Source organism: Pterocles gutturalis, unplaced genomic scaffold, assembly GCF_000699245.1.
Source record: "Pterocles gutturalis isolate BGI_N339 unplaced genomic scaffold, ASM69924v1 Scaffold41201, whole genome shotgun sequence".
NCBI classification, from domain to species: domain Eukaryota; kingdom Metazoa; phylum Chordata; class Aves; order Pterocliformes; family Pteroclidae; genus Pterocles; species Pterocles gutturalis.
The window spans coordinates 1-21157 of NW_010099242.1; the positions used below are offsets into that span (position 1 = coordinate 1).

Sequence of the window (21157 nt, forward strand, 5' to 3'; positions counted from 1 at the left end):
GGTGGGGGGAGAGAAAGAAAGCTATCTGTGAGGTTAGTTAAGCTTTCCTGGGTGAACTTGTTCTACCACTGACAGCATGACAATGAACTGCAGATATCAAATGCATCAATTTCCTAAAGTACTTGACTCTGAAATAGTAATGGTACATCAGGCAGACAGAATGGGAATACTTCGAAGCAGTTACTCGAGAAGAGCAGCTTCAACAGAAATCCATCAACTAGTCTGCCACTTACACTGTTCATGCGCTCCTGGTGCTTATACCCGTACTTTTGTACACCAGTCCTAAACTTCGCTCATTTGAACATTCAAGACAAGCATTTAATCACAAAATTTTGCTACAATCTTCATAAAAACTACATTCTTCTCTTCTATCTTATTATACCCTCAAGCTTCATTTTCAGGCTGTTCTAGACATTAAGTTTAAAACAGAAAAGGAAGCATGAATTTGCACACTTTCAGAAACAATATAAGGGTGAAATTTGGGCACAGTCAACCTCATACATAGCTTCTGAAGCCAGGTAACAATAAAGGCAAACAAGAGAGATTAGTATTAAAGAAATAAAAAATAAATAAAAATTTGTGCCATGCTTAAGTGGCAAGGAGAGTGGAAAACAGTAAGCTGAAGTAAAAAAAAAAACACCACACTAAAACCAGCAAAAAAACCCCAACTTTAATTTCCCTCAAAAATTCCAAGGTTTTAGCCCAAATGTTCAGTTAACTATTGAAATAACTACAGTAATAATTGTTCCACCACTGAGGAGAGTAACTGCTTCACTTGAGGAGAGTATAATTCTTCAGCAGCTAGTTTTCACAATACAAAATTGATAACATTTTAAAGATACTTTAAATCACATTCTGAACACCTACACAACTCTCCAGTGCATTTCATGCTATCATTGGCTGTGTGTGGTAAACATTGGTATGGCTTCCTTTCTAGTACAAGCCCTGCTTCAATTGAATATTTATCTATACCTACAGAGAGAAAAAAAAATCTGTTACTTTAATACATCTGAAATGGATGATTCTGCTGCTGACCACTTAAACAAATAGTAAAATACACCTATTGGATCCAAAACATTATTTCACTTATCCCTTGGAAGTCAAGGTCAGCTAGGGCCTAGTTAACAAACCCAATTTGAACACTGGTTTGCTTCTTCTCCTCCTTTTTCCATGGTAGAGTTGCATCAGCTAGACAGAACTTGTAATTCACTAGGGAATTATTCTGGTCATATTCACCTGGTATGTTTTATTAATAACCAATCTAAACACATAGTTACATCTCACAGCCATTAGGAAATTTTAGGAAATAACTAGTCAACAAAATCAGCCTTCAGACTCTGGTCCTGAGTAATATCAAGTGACCTCTCTGGTTCCCAGTGGTGTAGGTATGCTGCAAAAAAACCTCATTCACAGCCCTAAATATTTGACTAGGGCAAACAGTGCATGACAGAAATGCTTAATTCACATATACTTGCATAAGCTTAAGAGTACCCTGCAAGTTTTCAAGGAACCCTCCTTACTGAACGGGACCTTAAGGCTGTGAATACAAATCTGGGCAATGTAGCACAATACTAGGTGCGAAATGGGAGCTTTTGGGAGTTGTATTAACCCAGAGGGCACAAAGCTATCAGATGTAGTAGAAAGTGCCTGGCTCCTATTGGTATTTCATCTTCATTAAGCACATATTTACTTTAATGGTCAACAGTGATAATCTTTAGGGAAATCTTATATTAGAATAGCAGTTTATAAACAAAAAAGTGAATAAAGAAAAAAGCCCAATTGTTTATTACCCTGAGAAGTTCATATATTGTCAAGTACCACAGAAAAACAATAACAGTGAAGTTCTTTTTAATCCACTCTATATAATACTTTAAAGGGATGCTCATATACAGCAGAGGCAAGAAAACCAGGGAGAGCAAAGATATTCCTCAGATCTGCTACAGCGGGAACCTTACTTGTGAATTTTCAAACATGGAGTTGGAGGAAAAAGACTGTGCAGACTGTGCTCAACAAGGCTAAAAAGAGTGCTAACTTTGCTACAAAGGACAAAGAGAGGTATTCATATGGCAACCTTACCTTTTAAAACCCAAAATGAGGCTGTTTCTAAACTGACGAATATCAATAGGAGGTGTGCTTGCTGAAGACACTGTAAGTGAAAGAAATGGTTCTAAATAGTCATTGTAAAAAAAAAAAAAAAATCCCTGAACTGCAACAAGTCAGTAGGTCATGTAAAAGGGTGTCATTAGAAGAACTGCTTTGTTAGTTTAGTAGATGTTGACAAACTTTCGCAAATCACAATTTCAAATACCAGGGTATCTGAAACAGTCCTGGTTTTATCAGCTCGGCATCTGGTCCATTTCAAAAGGGATCAAATATTCTAAAAGAGATTTTTCCATCTTCATTGCCTTTAATGTCAGTAGTTTATACATTAGTCGTTTATACAAATTAATAAACAGGAGTAAGCATCTTATCTGTAAAAAAAGTACAAGACTGAAAAATATACGACATTTCAAAAAGCAAAACAAATCCCAAACAATCCTAATCAAGAAAACTTGATATATTAGCTCTGGAAACAAACAAAGAACCACCAGAGGCAAATGGTTTACTAACTGTTTCAGACTGAATACCTGCCTTAAAATAGCCTTCACTATTTTGTCATATATTTTTTAATTATTCTTTTTTAAAAAACCACAAAACTACAGAATACTTCCTTAGGTTTTTGCTTCTTCTGGTGCAAACTTCCTGACAAGAAAGAAAAAGTAGTTCCATCTAATGTGGTATCCACTGAATCAAGTTAAACATAAGGGGGAAAAAAAAAGGATACACAGTTCTTAATGTTGATATTTACAATATTGCTTGAACAGAAAGGAAATAGTAAAACTACTTAAAACTAATGCCCCTGAGAGGTCATTTACAGTTATGCCCTATGTCCTCGTCTTTACATCATTTCTTGGCTAAACATTCCAAATGATTCTACCTTGTTTCTCTAGAGTTGCTGTCTCTCATTCCAGCACCATAGTCCAGCAAAGAAAAAAACTGCGGCAGTAGATGCATTTAAATCCTGTATGAAGTTACTATCATCTGACTTCACTATCACAACAGAATTAACCCCTGTAAAAACCTGAATCCACTGGGCCCTTTCAGCAAGGGCTGCAGTATGGTATTGGAAGCTGGGAAATAAAAGGCAGGAGCAACATGCTAAAACCCCGCCTTAGTCCAACTCCAGGTATTAGAGAAAATTAAGAGTTTTAAATGCTGAAACATTTATTTTAGTTTGAAAATCTCAGGTGAAGTTGATTTTGAGAAACCCTCAGTACAAATCCTCCTCCAGTGGTAAATTAAACTTTTTGCTCATAAAAAGACGAGCAGAAAAGCATCTTAGTATGCTCAGCTGCTGCTGACAATCGGCAACCTGGTTTCCTTAGCAACAAACAAGTCTGAGAAAATCAAGAGGCTGACAATGAAGTGGAATGGAACGGCATGATAAAGGGAAAAAGCCGCTCTCATGTATGCTGCCTTATGTGCCCAGATTCCTCAGCTGATGCTGTGTAGTCTTCATCTTGTCAGTAGCAGAAATCTATACATTATAAGGTATGAGAAGCTGAATCAATACACCTAGATAGCAACCAGCATTAATAACCAACCTTTGCCTCCCCTGACTACACTGATGAGACAATCTTGCACTATTTTCCGTACTGCATCTATTTTTCCCTTCTTTGTAACACTGCAAAAGAAGCCAAGTCAAAAACAACAAAAAAATCAGCTGTTTAGTATCTGTGCCTTATCATTACTTAGGTGCTAATTAGATTTACTAGCATTTATTTCAGCTTGGTAAACTATTTACAGGAGTACCTTCCTTTAAAGCTCAAGTTCAAAAGAAATTTTGTATGTCTCCATGAATTATTAACCCCAGTCTTTGTAAACAGAAATACCACTACAAGATTTAAATTTAACACACAAACAACAGCTAAATAATACACTATATGAGACTAATTTCCTGACAGTAGGACAGAATGCAGCCTACTCTATGTGCCTGTATCATACTTTTGATACCATATACATATGCCAGGCACACACATATTTGTGTCTTATAAAACATTAAAATCTGAGTGTTTCAGTTAACCAAAATGAGTGTCAGGCGTGGGTCTACTCTTCTGCATAGGCAAAAACAACCCTATTTCACTTTCCGGAAAAAAATTTCATTGCTGCTAATAAAGTTATTATTTTAAAAAAATAATCAAAGTTATTTTAATATTTCAGTTTTCATGGTTAATACTTTTTACTGTAATAAGAGCAAACAAAATAATGGCAGTATGTAAGGTGACTCTTAAAGGTTCACTAATTGATAAACCTCAAATATAAAAATTAAATCACTGACTAGTAACTACTCATTCAATTTTCTTGTGTTCAACACAAGAGCTTCCCAGGTTCAGTCATGGTGTATAGACTACATATGTCTATATTCATTAAATACAACAGCTAATGACAACTGCAGCAAAAGACTGCTTAAGTTTTTCCCTGAACCTTGGGACAAATAAAACTCGTTTAAAATAAGATATCTTTCTGTATGAGATTTAGTCCAAACTAAGGTGTTTTATTATTGTCTCAGTATATTAGGCAAATAAAAACTGTATTTGTTTTAAATTTTTAAAAGAAACATACATTCCTACTTCACCAAGCAAATAATCCCATCCCATACGTTGAATGACGTGTATTAACTTTCCAAGCACTGAGCATCAGAATAGTCTTTGGAGAAAACTCTTAAAAAGTGATTAGTTGATACTGTTACAACTTCATCACCTAATTAACACACAACATTTACACACATAACTTCCATGACCAACAGATCAGCAGAGCACCCTCAGGTTAACATCAGTGCCAACCAGTTCTTTAAAGCTTTTTCTTTCATTAATAATTCTGTAATACTTCAGAGGCATATTGTTAGACTAGCATCCTGTTGCAATTGGTGCTGCAAACAAAAGCAAACCCTGCACCAAAGACTTAACAGTCATTGTGCAAGCAAATTGTTTCCTTAAGCCCTCCAAGTATGAGAGGATCATAATCCTGTCATAACTACAGCAAAGCTGCCATTTGTAGATATGTACAAAAATCTTATGGCTAGGTTCAATATTAAAAAGAATTTAACCATGACATGCTGTCCAGAATTGGTAGTTTCAAACAGTCTGACATCTCATCATAGAGAACCTCACATAACAAAAGCTTCGCTCAAGTTTCCCACATATCTTTAAACATCATATATTAATACATGTAAACCTCTTAGCCTACAACCAACCTACTATACCCCCAAGCACATAGTAACATGCAACATGAGAAGTACTTACATAGAGAAAGAACATTGTTCAGTCTTCCATGTGCTGCTTCGTATCTTATTTCCGCTACAGAGAATCCAACAGTTTCAAATAGGCAGTCATTTTTCTAGAGAAAAAGCAATCAATCACTGGAAATACACACAGAGAAGATCTTCTGATACTTTGTATTTTTAAGCGCTTCCTTCCCAAAAGACATTGGCATTCTTGTATTGATAGCTGTCCAGAACACAGAAGATGCTCTACAGAAGTCTACATGGCTAGCCAGATAAATTGCTACTGGTCAAAAATTATCCACCTTTTGTATTGAAATTGATTGCAAAAGACAAGGTTACCAAAAGCAGAAAGAGCAGGACATTTTAACAGTCTGCAATTTTGAATTCTTCAGCAAGTAAAAAAGGAAAAAAAAAATAAATCACTAGAAGCAACCATAATACTTTGAATCCTCAGTCAAAAAAAAGGACAATTAATTTATTTAATTTTCCACTTCACGACACAGAAAGCTAGTAAGTCTTGAGCAAAATATTTTTGTTAGCTCTGAAAAGGAGAAAGAAAAGCAGGAGAAAGACATCGTAAACAGACCATCAGTGCAACAACTTGTTTAAAAATAATATGAATATTCTGAAGAGGCTTCATCATACCACATTCATGTTTAGAGCACTACTGGGATCTAAAGCCTTCATAGAGAACATAGAAAAACAAGCCATGCAAATAATCACTTTTATGAATTCTAAAGGTAAACTCACCTTCAGCTGGGCACGGGCAGTTTCACTATCAGCAAAGTTTTTAAAAACATAGTCCGTGTATGTTTCTGTATCAAGTTCCACCCCCAACGCATGCATCACTTTGAGGACCTCAAATATACCTATCAAAGCAAAATTGGTAAGCATTTCAGAAAAATGAAAACTTGAGAATCAACATTTAAAAATAAAAAGAAAAAAAACAAAGACTTGTCTCCTCAGTTTTGAAACTGCCATGCAAAAATCTGCGTTTATATTTTAGGTGCTACTAAAGTTCTTCATTGTGACACTTAACATAGATTTACTAAACTTCTTGTTCTGTGCGGTACTATCAAAAACATCAAACTCTTGGCTAGTTTGGAAATTGCTAGTATACTAAGTTATTTTCTAATACAGCAAATACATGACAACAACTATTAGTTATGTTTGCAAAACATCTTTTAGAACTATATATCAAATGTCCATATTATTTTGCATAAAACACAAATCCGAAATTTGGTGTAAAGTATGTAATCAAATTCAAGATACAAATGCATTCTTTAATACCTAATACTGAACAAACACATAGCTTTGCTCCCAGTATCCAACACTGACTAGCAAGGCAAGCTTTCAAGATTTGTCTCTAGATTTCTTTAAAACAAACAACATTTTTGTAAGCAACAGGTTGATTAGCAATGCATCAGCTTCAAATTGGAAACTCAGAGAGGGGCTGGAGTCTGCCAAGCCCCAGTGAAGCTACATTATAACTCTTAAAGGGTTCAGATCAATTCACACAACTAGACTGTGTATTACTACTGTTGAAACACATTTGAAAACAACAGATACCAAATATTAATAGTTCAGCAATTAAGACTGTAAAGTTTTAGAGTATATGTCATGGTTTTTAATTACTCACACTCTTCTGATTTGCAGAAACTTCTTACAGTAACCCTAACTAGCAAACTCTCAGCCCCTGTCAAAACAAATACAGGTATTATCATTTTTTGCTGGTCTAAAAATGATTTGTCAGTTGCTGCAGGACACCAGTACCAAACAGCATATGTTTTTTTCAACTTGCATTTCATACTTATTACTTTAAAAATGTAAAGTTTCCCAAAGTCCCTGTCTTTGCCCTGGAGTGCCACCTATGGAAAAGTGACACTTTCATGAATATTTTATGCAGTGCACTATGGTGCAAATAATCAAATGTGAATTCCCTTTGAGCACTTGAAAATACATGCAGGCAAGTCACACTAGATTAAAGTCGCATCATCTGTTCGAGTTTGCCTTAAACAAAACTCTGATTTTGGCCCAGAATCTGCAAAAATATGAATAAAGAACTAATTACACTAAGTCTTTCTTTATACTTTTCAAATTTTGACAGCTAGTTTCTATTTTATGTTTTCAACTTCCCAGAAAAATATATTGTTCTCTTATACTGAAAACTTTTAAAAAATAAGTGTATCTGTATCACTAGAAAGTGGTATAAAGACCAAGAACTAGATACCACAATGAATAAATTGTAGTTTTGAACCTAAAACAGAGCAGAGAAGAGGCCTGTTAAGCATCCCCATTCCCTAGTAGACAATTGCCACAAAACCATTACATGACCTCGCACGGGTCCTGAGGAGGAAAGGGCATGTATGAAGATTAGAAAACCAGCACAACAGTGAGGTGCAGATTAAGGAGGAATACCAGTAACAACACTGCACATAGCCAAATTCATTGTAAACTTAAAAAAAATGCTGTCACACATTTCTTCATTTCTAAGACGGCTGAAGTACAATTTTTGGGGGGAATAGAAGACTTAATGAAAACCAACACAGAATCCTACAATTTTGCACACATTTTCTACCTCACCAAGAACAGAACTACTTTATCATCATATAAATATCTTTCGCAATACAAAGCAATGAAACATTCACACTTCAATCAGAACACTACAAAATTGTCAAATACACGCATAAAATAGGATTTGAGCATTATGTGCGTGGATGTTTAGAAATTCTTTGCTCCTCATATTGGAAAACACACTAACTACTCTCTCCTCAAACCAAAGAACAGACTGAAAAAAAGAGACACAAAAGTGCAGTCACATTGATCTCCCAAACTTTTTTGTAACACACCCCCAATACACGAATGTTTATTTAAAAATTACATAAATGTACTACTGTACTAATGTATTACGCACATTATAAAACATACACAAAAAAACACAGAAATTAAAAAAAGGATTAAATAATTATTTTATTTACTAACAGCCCATTCACACCCCAATGTATTACTGCCTTGCACACCCCACTTTGGAGAGCACTGATCCAGAAGACTGGGTATGACTAAAACCCACAGTAAAGCCTTCCAGCCATCTCCCTGCTTGATCAGCAACAGGTTTTTGAGATCTTGGGCTGACATATGTAAGGACTGCAGGAGCTGAGTATCTAAAAATCAAATAATTGAGTGAGTGAAAAGAGGACAGAAATAAGGAACAAAACACAGCCAAGCTTCTGTTCTCCTTTTTGTCAATACTGCAAACAACACTGGAAGGCTCCAACAGAACAGATTCCAGCCTCAAATAAGTACATCCAAGAACAAATACAGAACAGATTAATTACAAGATAGTCATAATATTTCTGTGGTAGAGCAGAGCAACTTGCTGCTTTTCAAGAAATTAAAAGCAAGACTTGCATTTCAGTCTACCTTTCATTTCCTAGGTTTCTCATGCCTTCTTCCTAAAGCAGTCCCATCAGAACAGGGGGGATTTTTAAATCAGTTACGTACAGTTCTACATGTGCAAGGGCAGTAAAACTGTGCTTTAAGCAGCTTTCTAAGGAAACCAAAAAAATAGAACTCCAGTTCAAAAAGTGAGGTCGCATTCAGGAAAACAATGTAATATTTAATATATTTTTGCTGTGCTATTAATTTCAGATGAACTCCAACTTCTTTACAGAAGAAATGTCTGTCTACAAAACAGTATTTCAAGCAGTTACTTTGTGATATCACCACCCTTATTCCTCTCTGGACTTAGATTCTTATTTCCCTTATTTCCCAAAGTAAAAACTCAAGTACCATTCACTAACCACGCTTTGTGTATATAACAGTCTAGTATAAAAGTGAAATTCACTACTGACTTAATAACTGTCTTTAGAAATAACATGATTAGACAAAGATGAAGGGGAGCTACAATATATTCAGTAACAAACATAAGTCAAACAATTCTGCTTATCTATACTAGGCTCTCCTGTTTTTAGTGTATAATCTGACACAAGATGAATCTCAGTGCCCGTAACAGTTCCAGATCCACCACATATTGATCTTTTAAACCCTCCAAGCACTTTCCATTCCTAAAAGCCCAACGGCATTTACTTCGATAATACTACGGAAATAAGTAATTATCAACTTGAACACCACATCTGAAATTATTCACCTGTGTAAAATGACTGAGAAGAACTGTTTGCTATTTCAGAGTGGTTAAGTTCTCTGCAGCATATTTAAAAATGCCCTTGCTCAGTTTCATTCCTCTCAGCTACCATTTCACTGCTATTTTTCTTTCAAACTCAGTTCCATAATAGAGAAGGAATTTCCTTTGATATCCACTGTCAGCTTTTGTTATAATAAACATTAGATAAACATATAATTAGATGTTGCTACTAGTTATATAACTGTTTGTCACATTATACATCCTGATTCAGACATTTGTACTCTCCAGTTCTAGACACGTTGTAGCTTAAATGTTGCTAATGATTAGTCTATTGTCTACGTTCTATCAGTTTTTTAACAGTTTTTTCTCCAAGTTCTTTTCCATTTTCAGCCTTACTTGTCCTGAGATGCAAAATCACACACATTAGGCTGGGCATTATTAATTTGTAGAGAAAGGAATTATTACCTCATTTTTGGTATGAGATGTGATACAGTGGCTATCTATACTTTTGTTCACACAGTTCTATTATTTTTTGCTCCTAGAAAGCACCATTCTGTTCATTTACTATCTACTGTCACCTTTAGGTTCTCACTGCAACATTATTTTTTGCTCTATTATTTCTATGAAATAATTTCATGGTGGGTGGGTGGGTTCTGCACTTCAACCCCCCCCCCATTTACTTTCCCTCAAGAGTACTGGTTGGTTTTTCAGACAGTGGACATTTATTCAATTTTTAATTATTAAATTTCAAAAAATTAACGTGAGCTTACACATGGGAAAGAACAAGACAACTTGTTTTACTGCAGCAAGAATATTTCCACTGATTCTTCACTGCAGAAGAAATAGCTTAAATATCTTATGTATTTTTAGAATTGCAACACCACTAACTGTTGTAGGTATGCACATACCAGTAATGCTCCCACTTCACAATTCAAACTTGGAGATACCAGGTTACAAAACTGTGTTTGCAATTCCACAGTATTACCACACAGCTATACAGAAGTTTATGTATCCAATGCCTTTGCAGACAGAAAAAGAAAAGCTCTTCTAGAAAAGGGCAAACAGAGCCAGAACTGAGGGTTCCTTCATCAGTTTTCTTCTCAATTTGCTTACATGACTTCCAGCAGGAACTAACAGTCAAAGCACAGTCGATTTCTACAGTAGGAGTCCAAATCAATGTAATCTCTGGTCTTGCCAAAGACCCAAAGCTACATGGAAACTTAAGTTTCTCTTGATGGTTGGATATTGCTCCGGTTTTGGGAGCTAAGTTTAAATTTAAAAATACTTCTGACATGTCTTATAATAGTTAGTGAGGTGAAATTTTCCAGGGAGTAACAGAAAGCATGGGTTTTTCACTAGACAGCATCCACATCGAGAAGTATGACAGTGATTTAAATTTACTTATTTTTGGCAACATTGTACTTCAAGTAAGTCACAAAGGACCCAACCAAAAGAACACTGCCAGACTTTTAAAACATCATGGAACTTGCAAGCATTTGAAAACCTGGTAGAAGATAAACTTGGGAAGTAGTCTAACAGGAACAGAGCCTAAGGAGTTAATAAAAACTGAATATTGTTTTCACAAAGGCTTTTTGAAAAAGACTTGAGACATTTTTATAGTCAGAAACAATTAGGGAATACTTGTTTCAGCATTTCTTCCAAACTGGAATGTGACTGTATATTTAAGATAAAATTGCGATATGAAGAGTCTGCTAAAAGCACCTTTTTTTTGTTTGTGCATTTTGTTTGTCACCCAGTGTCACACTAACAACTCTGCATCTCATTCTAAAGCACATTATACTGTGAGATAAGACGAAAAAGACAGTTTTTTGTTTCCCCAAGGGGGAAGTACTTCTGTTAAAAGCATCTTTTTACAACACCATTCTTTCTGAATTACCAATAACGCAAACCAAAGAATTAGGTACTATACTCTAAAATTTAATATTTTTTCAATTCTTATTCATATCCTGTAGACATCCCCATGTGTAACAGGGGAAAGCATGCTAAATGCTTAAACCTACTTAAGAATCCCAAAGATGGAGAATTTCTGTCCTTCAATCACTATGCTGTCAGGTCAGGCTCACACATTCAGCAATCTAAGTTCTCCTGCAGTTTTTATTATTGTAACAAAACTCTCATTTGGCTTCTCAAGTAGGTAATAAGAAGTCGGCTTGAAAAAAGGCTTGGGTTTGCAGTCCAAGACAACTATTATAACATAACCTTACTTTTAAATGCTTCTCTCAGGTTTCAGTTTCTTCAAGAGTAAACTCTGTAAAAGGCAATGAGCAGCAAAAAGAACTAGCAGAAGGCAGAAAGAATGTAAAGAGCTAAGATAATTAATTAAACTGACTCATATCTTTCTATGCAAAGGTAGACTTTACATTTGTGGAACTGTACCATGATTAAGTAAAAAATGAGTAAAAAAAGACTTGAAAAAAAAAGTCTTTCTGATTGAAAAATTGTTTGCAACAAAGGAAGACATGCAGCAAGGTCTTCATTTACTTTCAAGAGTCTGCTGAATCTCACAGTAATATTTGAATTAAAACACTTGTGGACACATTAATTAAAAGACTTGTGGACTAGGTTTGCAATAAAGCTAGAGGAGCAGGCATCAGACAACTAACCTTCAAGATTCTTTTCTTTCTGGAACCCAACCAGCAGTGGCCAGGAATAGTGAGGTCTGAGTGGCAAGCCTTCCTCTTTCATCATCTTCATCACATCAATGGCCAAGGCTGAAAAACATGCAGAAGATAATTAAACAGCGGCCAAGTGCTTTAAATAAGCATACGTAAAATAACTAAATAAGCAGAGTACCTGATCTGTTGGTCTCCAAAGCGCAACGCAAAATAAACGGTAACGGTGCCGAGTGCATTTTTGCTTCTTTTAACTCATTACAAAATTGCTTCAGCTTCTTCACGGGCTGCAAATAATTTCAAAAATTAATATATTTTTTGATTTCTCAAATTGTTAAAGAATGTAAGATTCTTCTACTGTTTAAGAAATGTATATTACACATGCCAAACATGACTCCTTTGTGAATTTCAATCTACTATGCAAATTGACATGAAATATTAAAATTTTTCTTTTATTATTTAACAACTGTGCAAAAAATCTACCATTTTCCATCTTCACTGTTGTTGCATTAAACTAAATAAATATACTGTTACTAGTATATTAAGAAAAAAAGTGTTGCTATTCTGCATACCATATCTCTATTTACACAATGTTGCAAGAAGAAGCTACCCTGGTCCACATTATCACGTGATAAATGACTAAAAGACTTCAAAATACGGAAACTTATATCTTCGAAGCCGTGAGTTATCAGAGTCAAACACAGGTTCATTGCATCTAGCAAATGAAAAACAGAAAAACAAAATTTTAGAAGTGTATAGAACTATTTTTGCATTAAACTACTAAAATTAGTGAAAACTAGGAAAGTAAATATGTTTTACAAGTATCATTACTCTACTTTTAAACATGAGAAACCAAGCAAATGTGAGACTTCTTTAGAATTACTTATATTTATCAACAAAATTCACTTTTCCCACTAAAAAGACTATGACAAAAATTACAGAAGCATCACCACTACAGCGTGGCAGAAGGATACTGAATAAGAAAAACATATATTTCCAGACACGTCAAAAAAGAAAAAACTGAGTATAATTAACATTTATCAATCAGATTATGCATCCTGGGATCCAAAAGTGACTAACTGTAGATAAAGAAAACTATATTCAGTGTTCAGTATCCTTTTTTATGAGTTTTCAAAGAGCTGTCACAACAGGAATTACAGAGTTGTTTAAAGGACTCCACACTTACTGCTTTCCTACAAAATCTTAATGAATTTGAGAAGTTTAAAAAAATTGACAGATTAATTTTTATATGTAAACTATTAAAATTGGTCTATATTTAAATTTTATAGAATGTGATCTAAAGCAGCACAAATGAAATCACAAACTAAATGGCAAAAATATTATTCTCCCTAAGTATTCAAGAGAAACGTACAAAATTACCTATTTTTGGTAACATTAGTGACTGTTAAAAAAAAAAAAAAAAAAAGAAAATGCTTTCCCTCTCCACCCTGAGTAGCAAAACACTGCTGTAGTAATGAAGGACATACCTGGAATTAATTCCCTTTCAAACCTTATGCGTTCTTTAATATCTTCGATGTACTGAGGATATCCAGCCTTGGCAAGGCTAAAAATCACCTGCATCAAAATCCTATCCATAAGGTACCCTTCCGTCTTCTCAACCTCTTCTAGAGTCTGTAAACCAGAATAAATTTAACTTTAATAAACTCCAAAGTGACTCAAAACAGGATACATTAAAATAAATTTAAAAAAAATAAATCACAAAAAGCTGGGGTTTCTTCCTTTTATAAAACCATGGGTTTAGATACATGGAATATGGCTGAGAGAAAAAGATGTGTAGACAGGGCCCCAAACACCTTTAGATTGTAAAAAGAAAAAAGTGATAAATAAAAGCGATTTATATATAATACATCCTTTCTCTCTAATAACATAGGAAAACACCATAATTGTGAGACTATTTTCAAAATAAACTACTTTGAAAAGGGGAGAATGATTAACCAAACTTTTTATGTTTGGAAGAAGGCTGGTTGATAAAGATTTTTTAATTTGTAAGTCAGAGAACAATATTATGTTTCCAACATCATCTTCCTTGATTTGGTCCTCTCCATCTGATACTACTTATTAACCTCAAGTCAAATTTTCTCATTTCTTTCCGAATACTTCTTTCATGTACAAAAATAAGTGAGAGAGAATATTTGAAAAAAAAAAAATCATCTACACAAAAGGCTGAAAAGCAGCATTACCTTGTCCACACTTCATGAATATCAGAGTTGCTGGTGTGAACTCTCAAAAAAAATTAAGTTTTACTGGAAAGACCCTGAGGATTCAATGGGAGCAAGGTAATCAAGGTTTACTTTCTATTTATTTTCATTAAAAAAAGACACAAAATTCTCACGTGCACTATTCGTCTCTCAAAAAACCCCGAGTTATGAAATCGCACACTGGCAAATGTATTTTCTCAGAGTGAAAGGCAACTATCAAAAGATAAGTATTTGTCATGAAGTGTGAGACTGCTTTCAGTTAACCAGCTATTCAGATGCAAAAAAAAAATAAATTAATTGCTGCAGACTATGAGGAAACAAGTTTTAAAATTCAGCATTATTCCTCCTGCACAGACAGAAAGCATTCCAAAGTTAAATTGCACAAAAGATTGAGCAAGTTGTACTTAAACTCAAACTCGCAGTACCTTTTTGATGCTATCAGCATCCCCCTTTTCAGCATATACATTCAACAGTGATAAATAGGTGTCTGGACCTGGTTCAACACCAGCCATCCTCATCACTGAAAGGATATTTTCTGCACTCTTCATATCTCTAAAAGAATTCAAAAGAAAGACACCCAGTAGATTTAATAATAATAATGTTTATTGTGACTTACATATTTCCTTATTAAATTAATTAGAATTGGAAACAAAGACTGCAACAAGCATAGAGAAACTTATTTTAACTAAGCAAATCCTGAAAGGTGAAAGTCCAAATCTTTTAATTACTGTATTGCTTAGAATACTCTTTTAACAGTTGAAAAAGTTCAAAACTAGGTGCAGCAAATTTATTTTTCAAACAGTGCAAAAGTACAGTAATTTATCTTGAAATTCAAGATCTTCAGACACAAGAAAAAAAAACTACTTCCTTTGCTAAATAGCCCTGCTCTGCTCAAAAAAATGTATAAAAAGACAGTCTTCTATGCATTATTATTCAAAACCATCATGCTATTCTGCAGCATGTAATTTTTCTGTACATTATCACTTTACATTGTAGTAAAACTAAAAGAAAACAAAAGAAAAAAGGTATTAAACATTACCCTGATCTTGCATGACCTTTCACAAGGCTACTGAATACTGCCTCAGTGATTGGGAGATCTTTGTTCTTCATAAATCCAAGAATCTTACTGAAAAAAAACAAAACAATGACTGTTTAGAAATTTTTTTTTTCCTTTTAAAATATAAACTACTGAGTTATTATTGCTCTGCTGGACACCTACTGTATCCAAACAAAATGAAATCCTGATGTCACTGAGCAATTACATTTGGGGATGCTGCATAATACACCCATAATTTGGTAATTTTCATTTTTCCAGGTGAATTGTATTTGTCACTTTGAAATATGCAGACACAAAGATGAGGCTGGTTTTTTGGTTGTGGTTTTATTTTTTTTTTTTACTTTTATCTTCCTGTTACTTATTTCTCATGCCCAGCAATCGCACTGCTGCAAATTAAACTCGCACTGCTGCAAATTAAACTTGCTAAAATTAATCTGTTAGATAACTAGAAAGCCCTGCGTAACAACAACAAATAAAATACTATTTGCTCCTTTGCCCACTTTGTTCTCAAATGCCTTTCCTAGTAGCCATTTCCTCACATAGGCAGTAAGCCTTCATAACCTCACACTTCCTCACGCTGGCTCTAGAAATGGCAACACAAGTTATTTTCTGAACAACTTGAACACAATTTGATTTGAACACACTGGTTTATCGCTTATTTTTATTTTCTTTGTGTAGGTTCCAGCCGTCTCCAAGAAAATGCGCTTCAGTGCCTGGTTAAAACACACTTAAACCTCCTCTCTGCTTTGCTCAGTTTATAAGAATTACACTGAAATGAGTTTTAACATTAATGGTAGGGAATACGAGAAACAGATTTTGTGGAAAACCCTTTAAACAGAAATGCAGAAGAATACCTTGCTCCTTCAATGTCACCCTCATTGCAATAAGCAGCAATCAACCTTTGGTATGTAACCTACAGGAAACAAAATGAAAAGTTAATGATTTCCATACAATAAATGGATATTACTATTAAGAATAAAGACACCATAAAAGGGTACCTACTCGATTGGGCTGCACATTAGCTTCCTCCATTCTGGCCAAGAATTCTGTCGGAGAAAATTTATGCTCGTTCTGAAGGTAGACCTTAAGTAAAGCATTATAATGGCTTGTATCATACACAGCACCTAAGGAAATATTTCAACCACAGTCAGTGAATGTAGATTCTCCAAATTGAACGCAATTTTATAGCTCTCTCAGGTAATTAATTTCATATAAATGTTATTCTGTATGTAATTTATGTATAATCAGGCTGCTTCCTTTTATGCACCTTTGAAATATAAGACATCTATTTAACAGCACACATCTGTTTATAAAAGGCTAAAACATAAGAGCATATAACATCAATGCTCCTGTGCATGCTATTCTACACTCTGCAGCTTTATTTAGTTTACAGATTCAGCAATATTACTCTCAAGAAGTAGTTCACCTATGCAACATCTATAGATAGATGACTAACTCAAAATAAAAAAATAATCTCATAAAATAGCTGGTAGCACTACAAATACTCAGCCCACCAGACATTAAGGTAACATCTAACAGAGAAGTAAAATACATTCTTACTATAATCAAAATCAAAAGTGAGATTTAAGCACCTTAAGAAATAAAATCTTTAAATTTACTATTAACACCCCTAGATGTCAGTATAACTCCCAGAATAGGAAACGTGTCTCTCACCTGAATAATAAAACCTAGCGTTTATTTGGTAATGAGAATTTGTCATTATAACCTAACATTTAAACACTATTAAAATACATTCGGTCATCTATTTCAAAGAAAGTAACAAAAGCACATTGCTGTTCTTGCAAGAGGGACTAACAAAACCAACCTACCCAGTTCTTTCATTTTGTCCCATATCATATGGGCTAGTTCTGTTCTTTCAGGAGACAATACCTCTGGTAAAAGAGCACCACAACTTCGCAGCAAAAGCAAGGTCTGGTTGCTCCCTGGACACCCTGCAAATGGAACACAACCACAAATTTCTTTATAAATAATTACGCATCTAATATCGGAAAAAAGATTCAAGACTGACTCACTGAAATATTTAAGCATTTTGTATAAAACAGGTATCTTCTTCAAGATTGAAGATTTTTACTTCACAGGACACCCAAATCATTAAACAATGACACTATTGTGCGCTATCATACCAAAGATTCACAATAAACATGCCATGAAGTACAATAATGAGCTCAGATGAGCAGAAATTTTCAAAAGTACAACACAAAATACTAAACTTGTATGATCTAGTACTTCAAATTTCCCCATCCAAGATCCATAGATCCTAACACGGACATAACTTTCTGGTAGATCTCTAAAACTGCACAAGACCTCATACCAATTCCATACTATTCCAAAACTGGCATTCAGAGACATTGCACATTTAAATTTCCATTTCCACTCCTGTCCATGCTCGGTATCTAGAGAACAGTGAAGGAAACTCTAAAAGCTTCTGCCTTCTCTGACTTCTGTACTTGACCCAGGATGTCAACAAAGCAACTATAAATCAATCTTTCTTGGACTCACTACTACACCTGAGGCAACGTAAGGCAGAGCTGCAGAATCTACCACAGATTACCCAATAAATTGGAGACAGAATTTTTTTCAATCCCATCTTTATATGCAAACCCAGCAATTTCTAATAAAAAAGAGTTTCTTTAGAAAGCAGCATATTGTAAAGAAAAAAAGTAGAAAAAAGTTATCTATCCCTTTCCTATCATAGAGAAAGGTATACTTAAGAAGTAATTTCATCTAACATGGAGCAAGATAAATGTTCACATAGAACATAAATAATGAAAACAATATGTAAGGTTTTCTAGTTGAGAGACACACATATACAGACTTCAAAGATTCAGACTTCCAAAATGACTTGAAGTCTAAAGCATCAGTAATGCTTTGTAAGCTACTTCCAAATCATCATGCCAGCACTCCAAAGTTGTGGACTGCACAGCACAGAGTCAGGAGCTGTTGCCACTAAAGGTATCTCCAGCTGTCAAGAGTCACTGTAAGTGTAATTTTTAATCATACAGAGCTGTAGAAACAGCTATACAGACAAAAAATAATGTCATAATAAAGTAAAAAGAAAAAACCCACAAACTTCAACTGCAAAAAGCTATATACTGTCTAGAATTAGATCTTCAGGTACCAAAAAGGACGAGCAAATCTAGGATACCACATAACTATCGTAAACTATGTTTCAAGAGTGCAATCTACAGCAGAAAAGTTCATAGAGTAAACTCATCTGGGAAGAGACACAGACAGTAGTGGGGAAAAAAATAAGCAATAATAAGAAAAAAGTAATAAGTTAAAACATTGAGAGGGAGTAGGTACAAATTGCCAATGCGGATTGGAACTTCTGAAAACATAACAGAGTGGTGAGACAAGTCATAGAATCATAGAATGGTTTGGGTTGGAAGGGACCTTAAAGATCATCAGGTTCCAACCCCCCTGCCATGGGCAGGGACACCCTCCACTAGACCAGGTTGCTCAAAGCCTCATCCAGCCTGGCCTTGAACACCTCCAAGGATGGGGCATCCACAGCTTCCCTGGGCAACCTGTGCCAGTGTCTCACCACCCTCACAGTGAAAAACTTCTTCCTAATGTCTAGTCTAAGTCTACCCTCTTTCAGCTTATACCCATTACCCCTTGTCCTCTCACTACACTGTCTCATCAAGAGTGTCTCCCCATCTCTCCTGTAGGCCCCATATACTTGATTAACTTTTTAATTCCTGCATTGAATTAGTTCCTGCGATAAAAATGCCAACACAGTATCATAATGCCAGCATTATACTAGTGACTGAGTACCCTGAAAGGCAAAAGAAACAGGAAAAAGTTTAGCAGTGTGAGTATGGAAAGCTGCAGGACAAGAGATATACAGCAAGTACCTTCTTTGTAATTACAAATGGAAGAACAACACAAACACAGACAAATCTTTAAGAAATCAACAGTAACTATCCTCCCATGTTTTTGCTAAATTACTTTTAAACACTACTAAAGAAAAAAGGGCTGAATTTTTCATAGGGAAATATTCCTCATTTTAATAGCATCCTAGTTAAATCTCTTGTGAAGTTCTATGCTTTTCTTTTTCAATATACTTACACAGTCAAAGGAAACCACTATATAAGCAATTAATTTTGTTGTTAGTATGACTTCCTAAAAACTGTGTAATCAAAGATCACGAAGAACTGTGATTTGCAAAGCTTAGAGGCACAGAATTCTTGCCAACCCACACTTGCAAATTATAACTGTTTTAGATATAAAGTCAAAGCAATCAGAAAGGATATCAAAAGGAAAAAACTAAGTAGTTCAACAGAAAGAGAGAATGAAGACTCAGATTTTAAACAGTAAACCGCAAAACTTTTAAAAGCAAAATCCCAAGTATACAAGCCAATAACAGTCCAGAGCAATACACAACGTTTAAAACTAAAACAAAACAATACAATACATGCTGCCATTGATAAATATTCGCAATAGTATCTAGTGAGTATATTTAGCAAACATCTCCATTGAATCATCCTAACTGGTACTCAACCTCATCAACTGTGACAGCTGGTTTGCAAAATATTAATATACACTGGCGATTTTTAGCCAAAGGGGTATTAAATCTGTCTGAATTAACAATGCCTCAGCTGTTTATTTTTGTTTTATTCAAAATAATAAAACTCGTTTGTCCTGAATAACCACAGCTACCTGGGAATGCAGAAACTTGGGGACCATCTCCATGTTTCCCTTTATAGTTACATTTCAAAACAAACAAATTCTTGAAGGGCAGCATGGTTTGTTACAGACATTTTAAAAATATGCTGTGCAAAACAGACAGATACGACGATCCCTGTTCAGAGTGCACATACAGTTACATGAGGAAGGTGAATATGATAAGATTTCTTAAAAGTACACTGAATTTTTACAAGACTTATAAATTCCCAAAGACAAAAAAACCTGGAAAAGTAAACACGTACATTCAAAGCAAAATAACATCTTTAAAACATTTAAAGCCTGTTCATCAACATATGCAGCAGATTAAACAACACTCAAAGACAAAAATATGAATCATAACTCTTTCAATTAATCGCCCTGGTTTGATGAATCGTTATATTGCAGCTTTAAATTTAGCTTTTATTTTGTTTTAATTGGAAGTGACTTACCTGTTTTGCATATTTCATGGAAGATTTTTAGTAGAAGAGTTTTAGGGATGCGACCAGTTTTTCTGACAGAGTTATCCAGTTTATTTAATGCCCAGTCAAACTGCCAGGTCTGACTGTTTGGAATTTCTGAAATCGGTTCTTCCTTAATACTTCCCTCCTGTTGAGGTGCAACTGTAAGGAATCTTATTTGGTACATGTTTCTGCTGAAATAAAAACAAACAAAAAAGAGAGATTACACTTCTGTATCATTTTGCAACTACACTAGTCACACAATATCAAAAAGATAATGCACTTTTTGCTGATGAGAAGTTTCTCAAAAACTTTCCATATTTATACAAACAAACAAATGTAGGTGATTCATTTCAGTGTCTTTCCACTTAAAAAGCTATAGCCATGAATATTTTCTCACAGTGACAACTGCTTATTTGAGAATTTCAGTTGGATTCACCTCATGAGTTAAATGGTTCAAATACTACTCCCACAAAAATAAAAATTTTGAAGTCATCCAAGTGCTATAATATCCTATTGTCCCATTACGGCTTCTCAAAACAGCTCTCATATGCTTTTGAAAAATCACTCCAAGAACAGTCAACAGACATCTCTTCCAGAACACAGTAGATCAAGGCTGCAAATCATACCTTTTTTT

At 34.7% G+C, this 21157-nt stretch overlaps 1 protein-coding gene across 1 annotated transcript; it reads right to left on the reverse strand.

Annotated features, from left to right (window-relative positions):
- Positions 1-2076: 2076 nt before the first annotated feature.
- Positions 2077-20708, reverse strand: LOC104463441 (leucine-rich PPR motif-containing protein, mitochondrial-like; the record flags this gene model as incomplete). Its single annotated transcript, XM_010075790.1, has 13 exons — positions 20512-20708; positions 17203-17325; positions 16376-16497; positions 16228-16286; positions 15356-15442; positions 14742-14868; positions 13585-13729; positions 12670-12812; positions 12279-12384; positions 12089-12196; positions 6074-6192; positions 5343-5436; positions 2077-2146 (listed from the first exon to the last, which is right to left on the reverse strand). Coding segments are annotated over exons 1-13 (1499 nt in total), but the record flags the coding sequence as incomplete, so codon positions are not given.
- Positions 20709-21157: the final 449 nt, after the last annotated feature.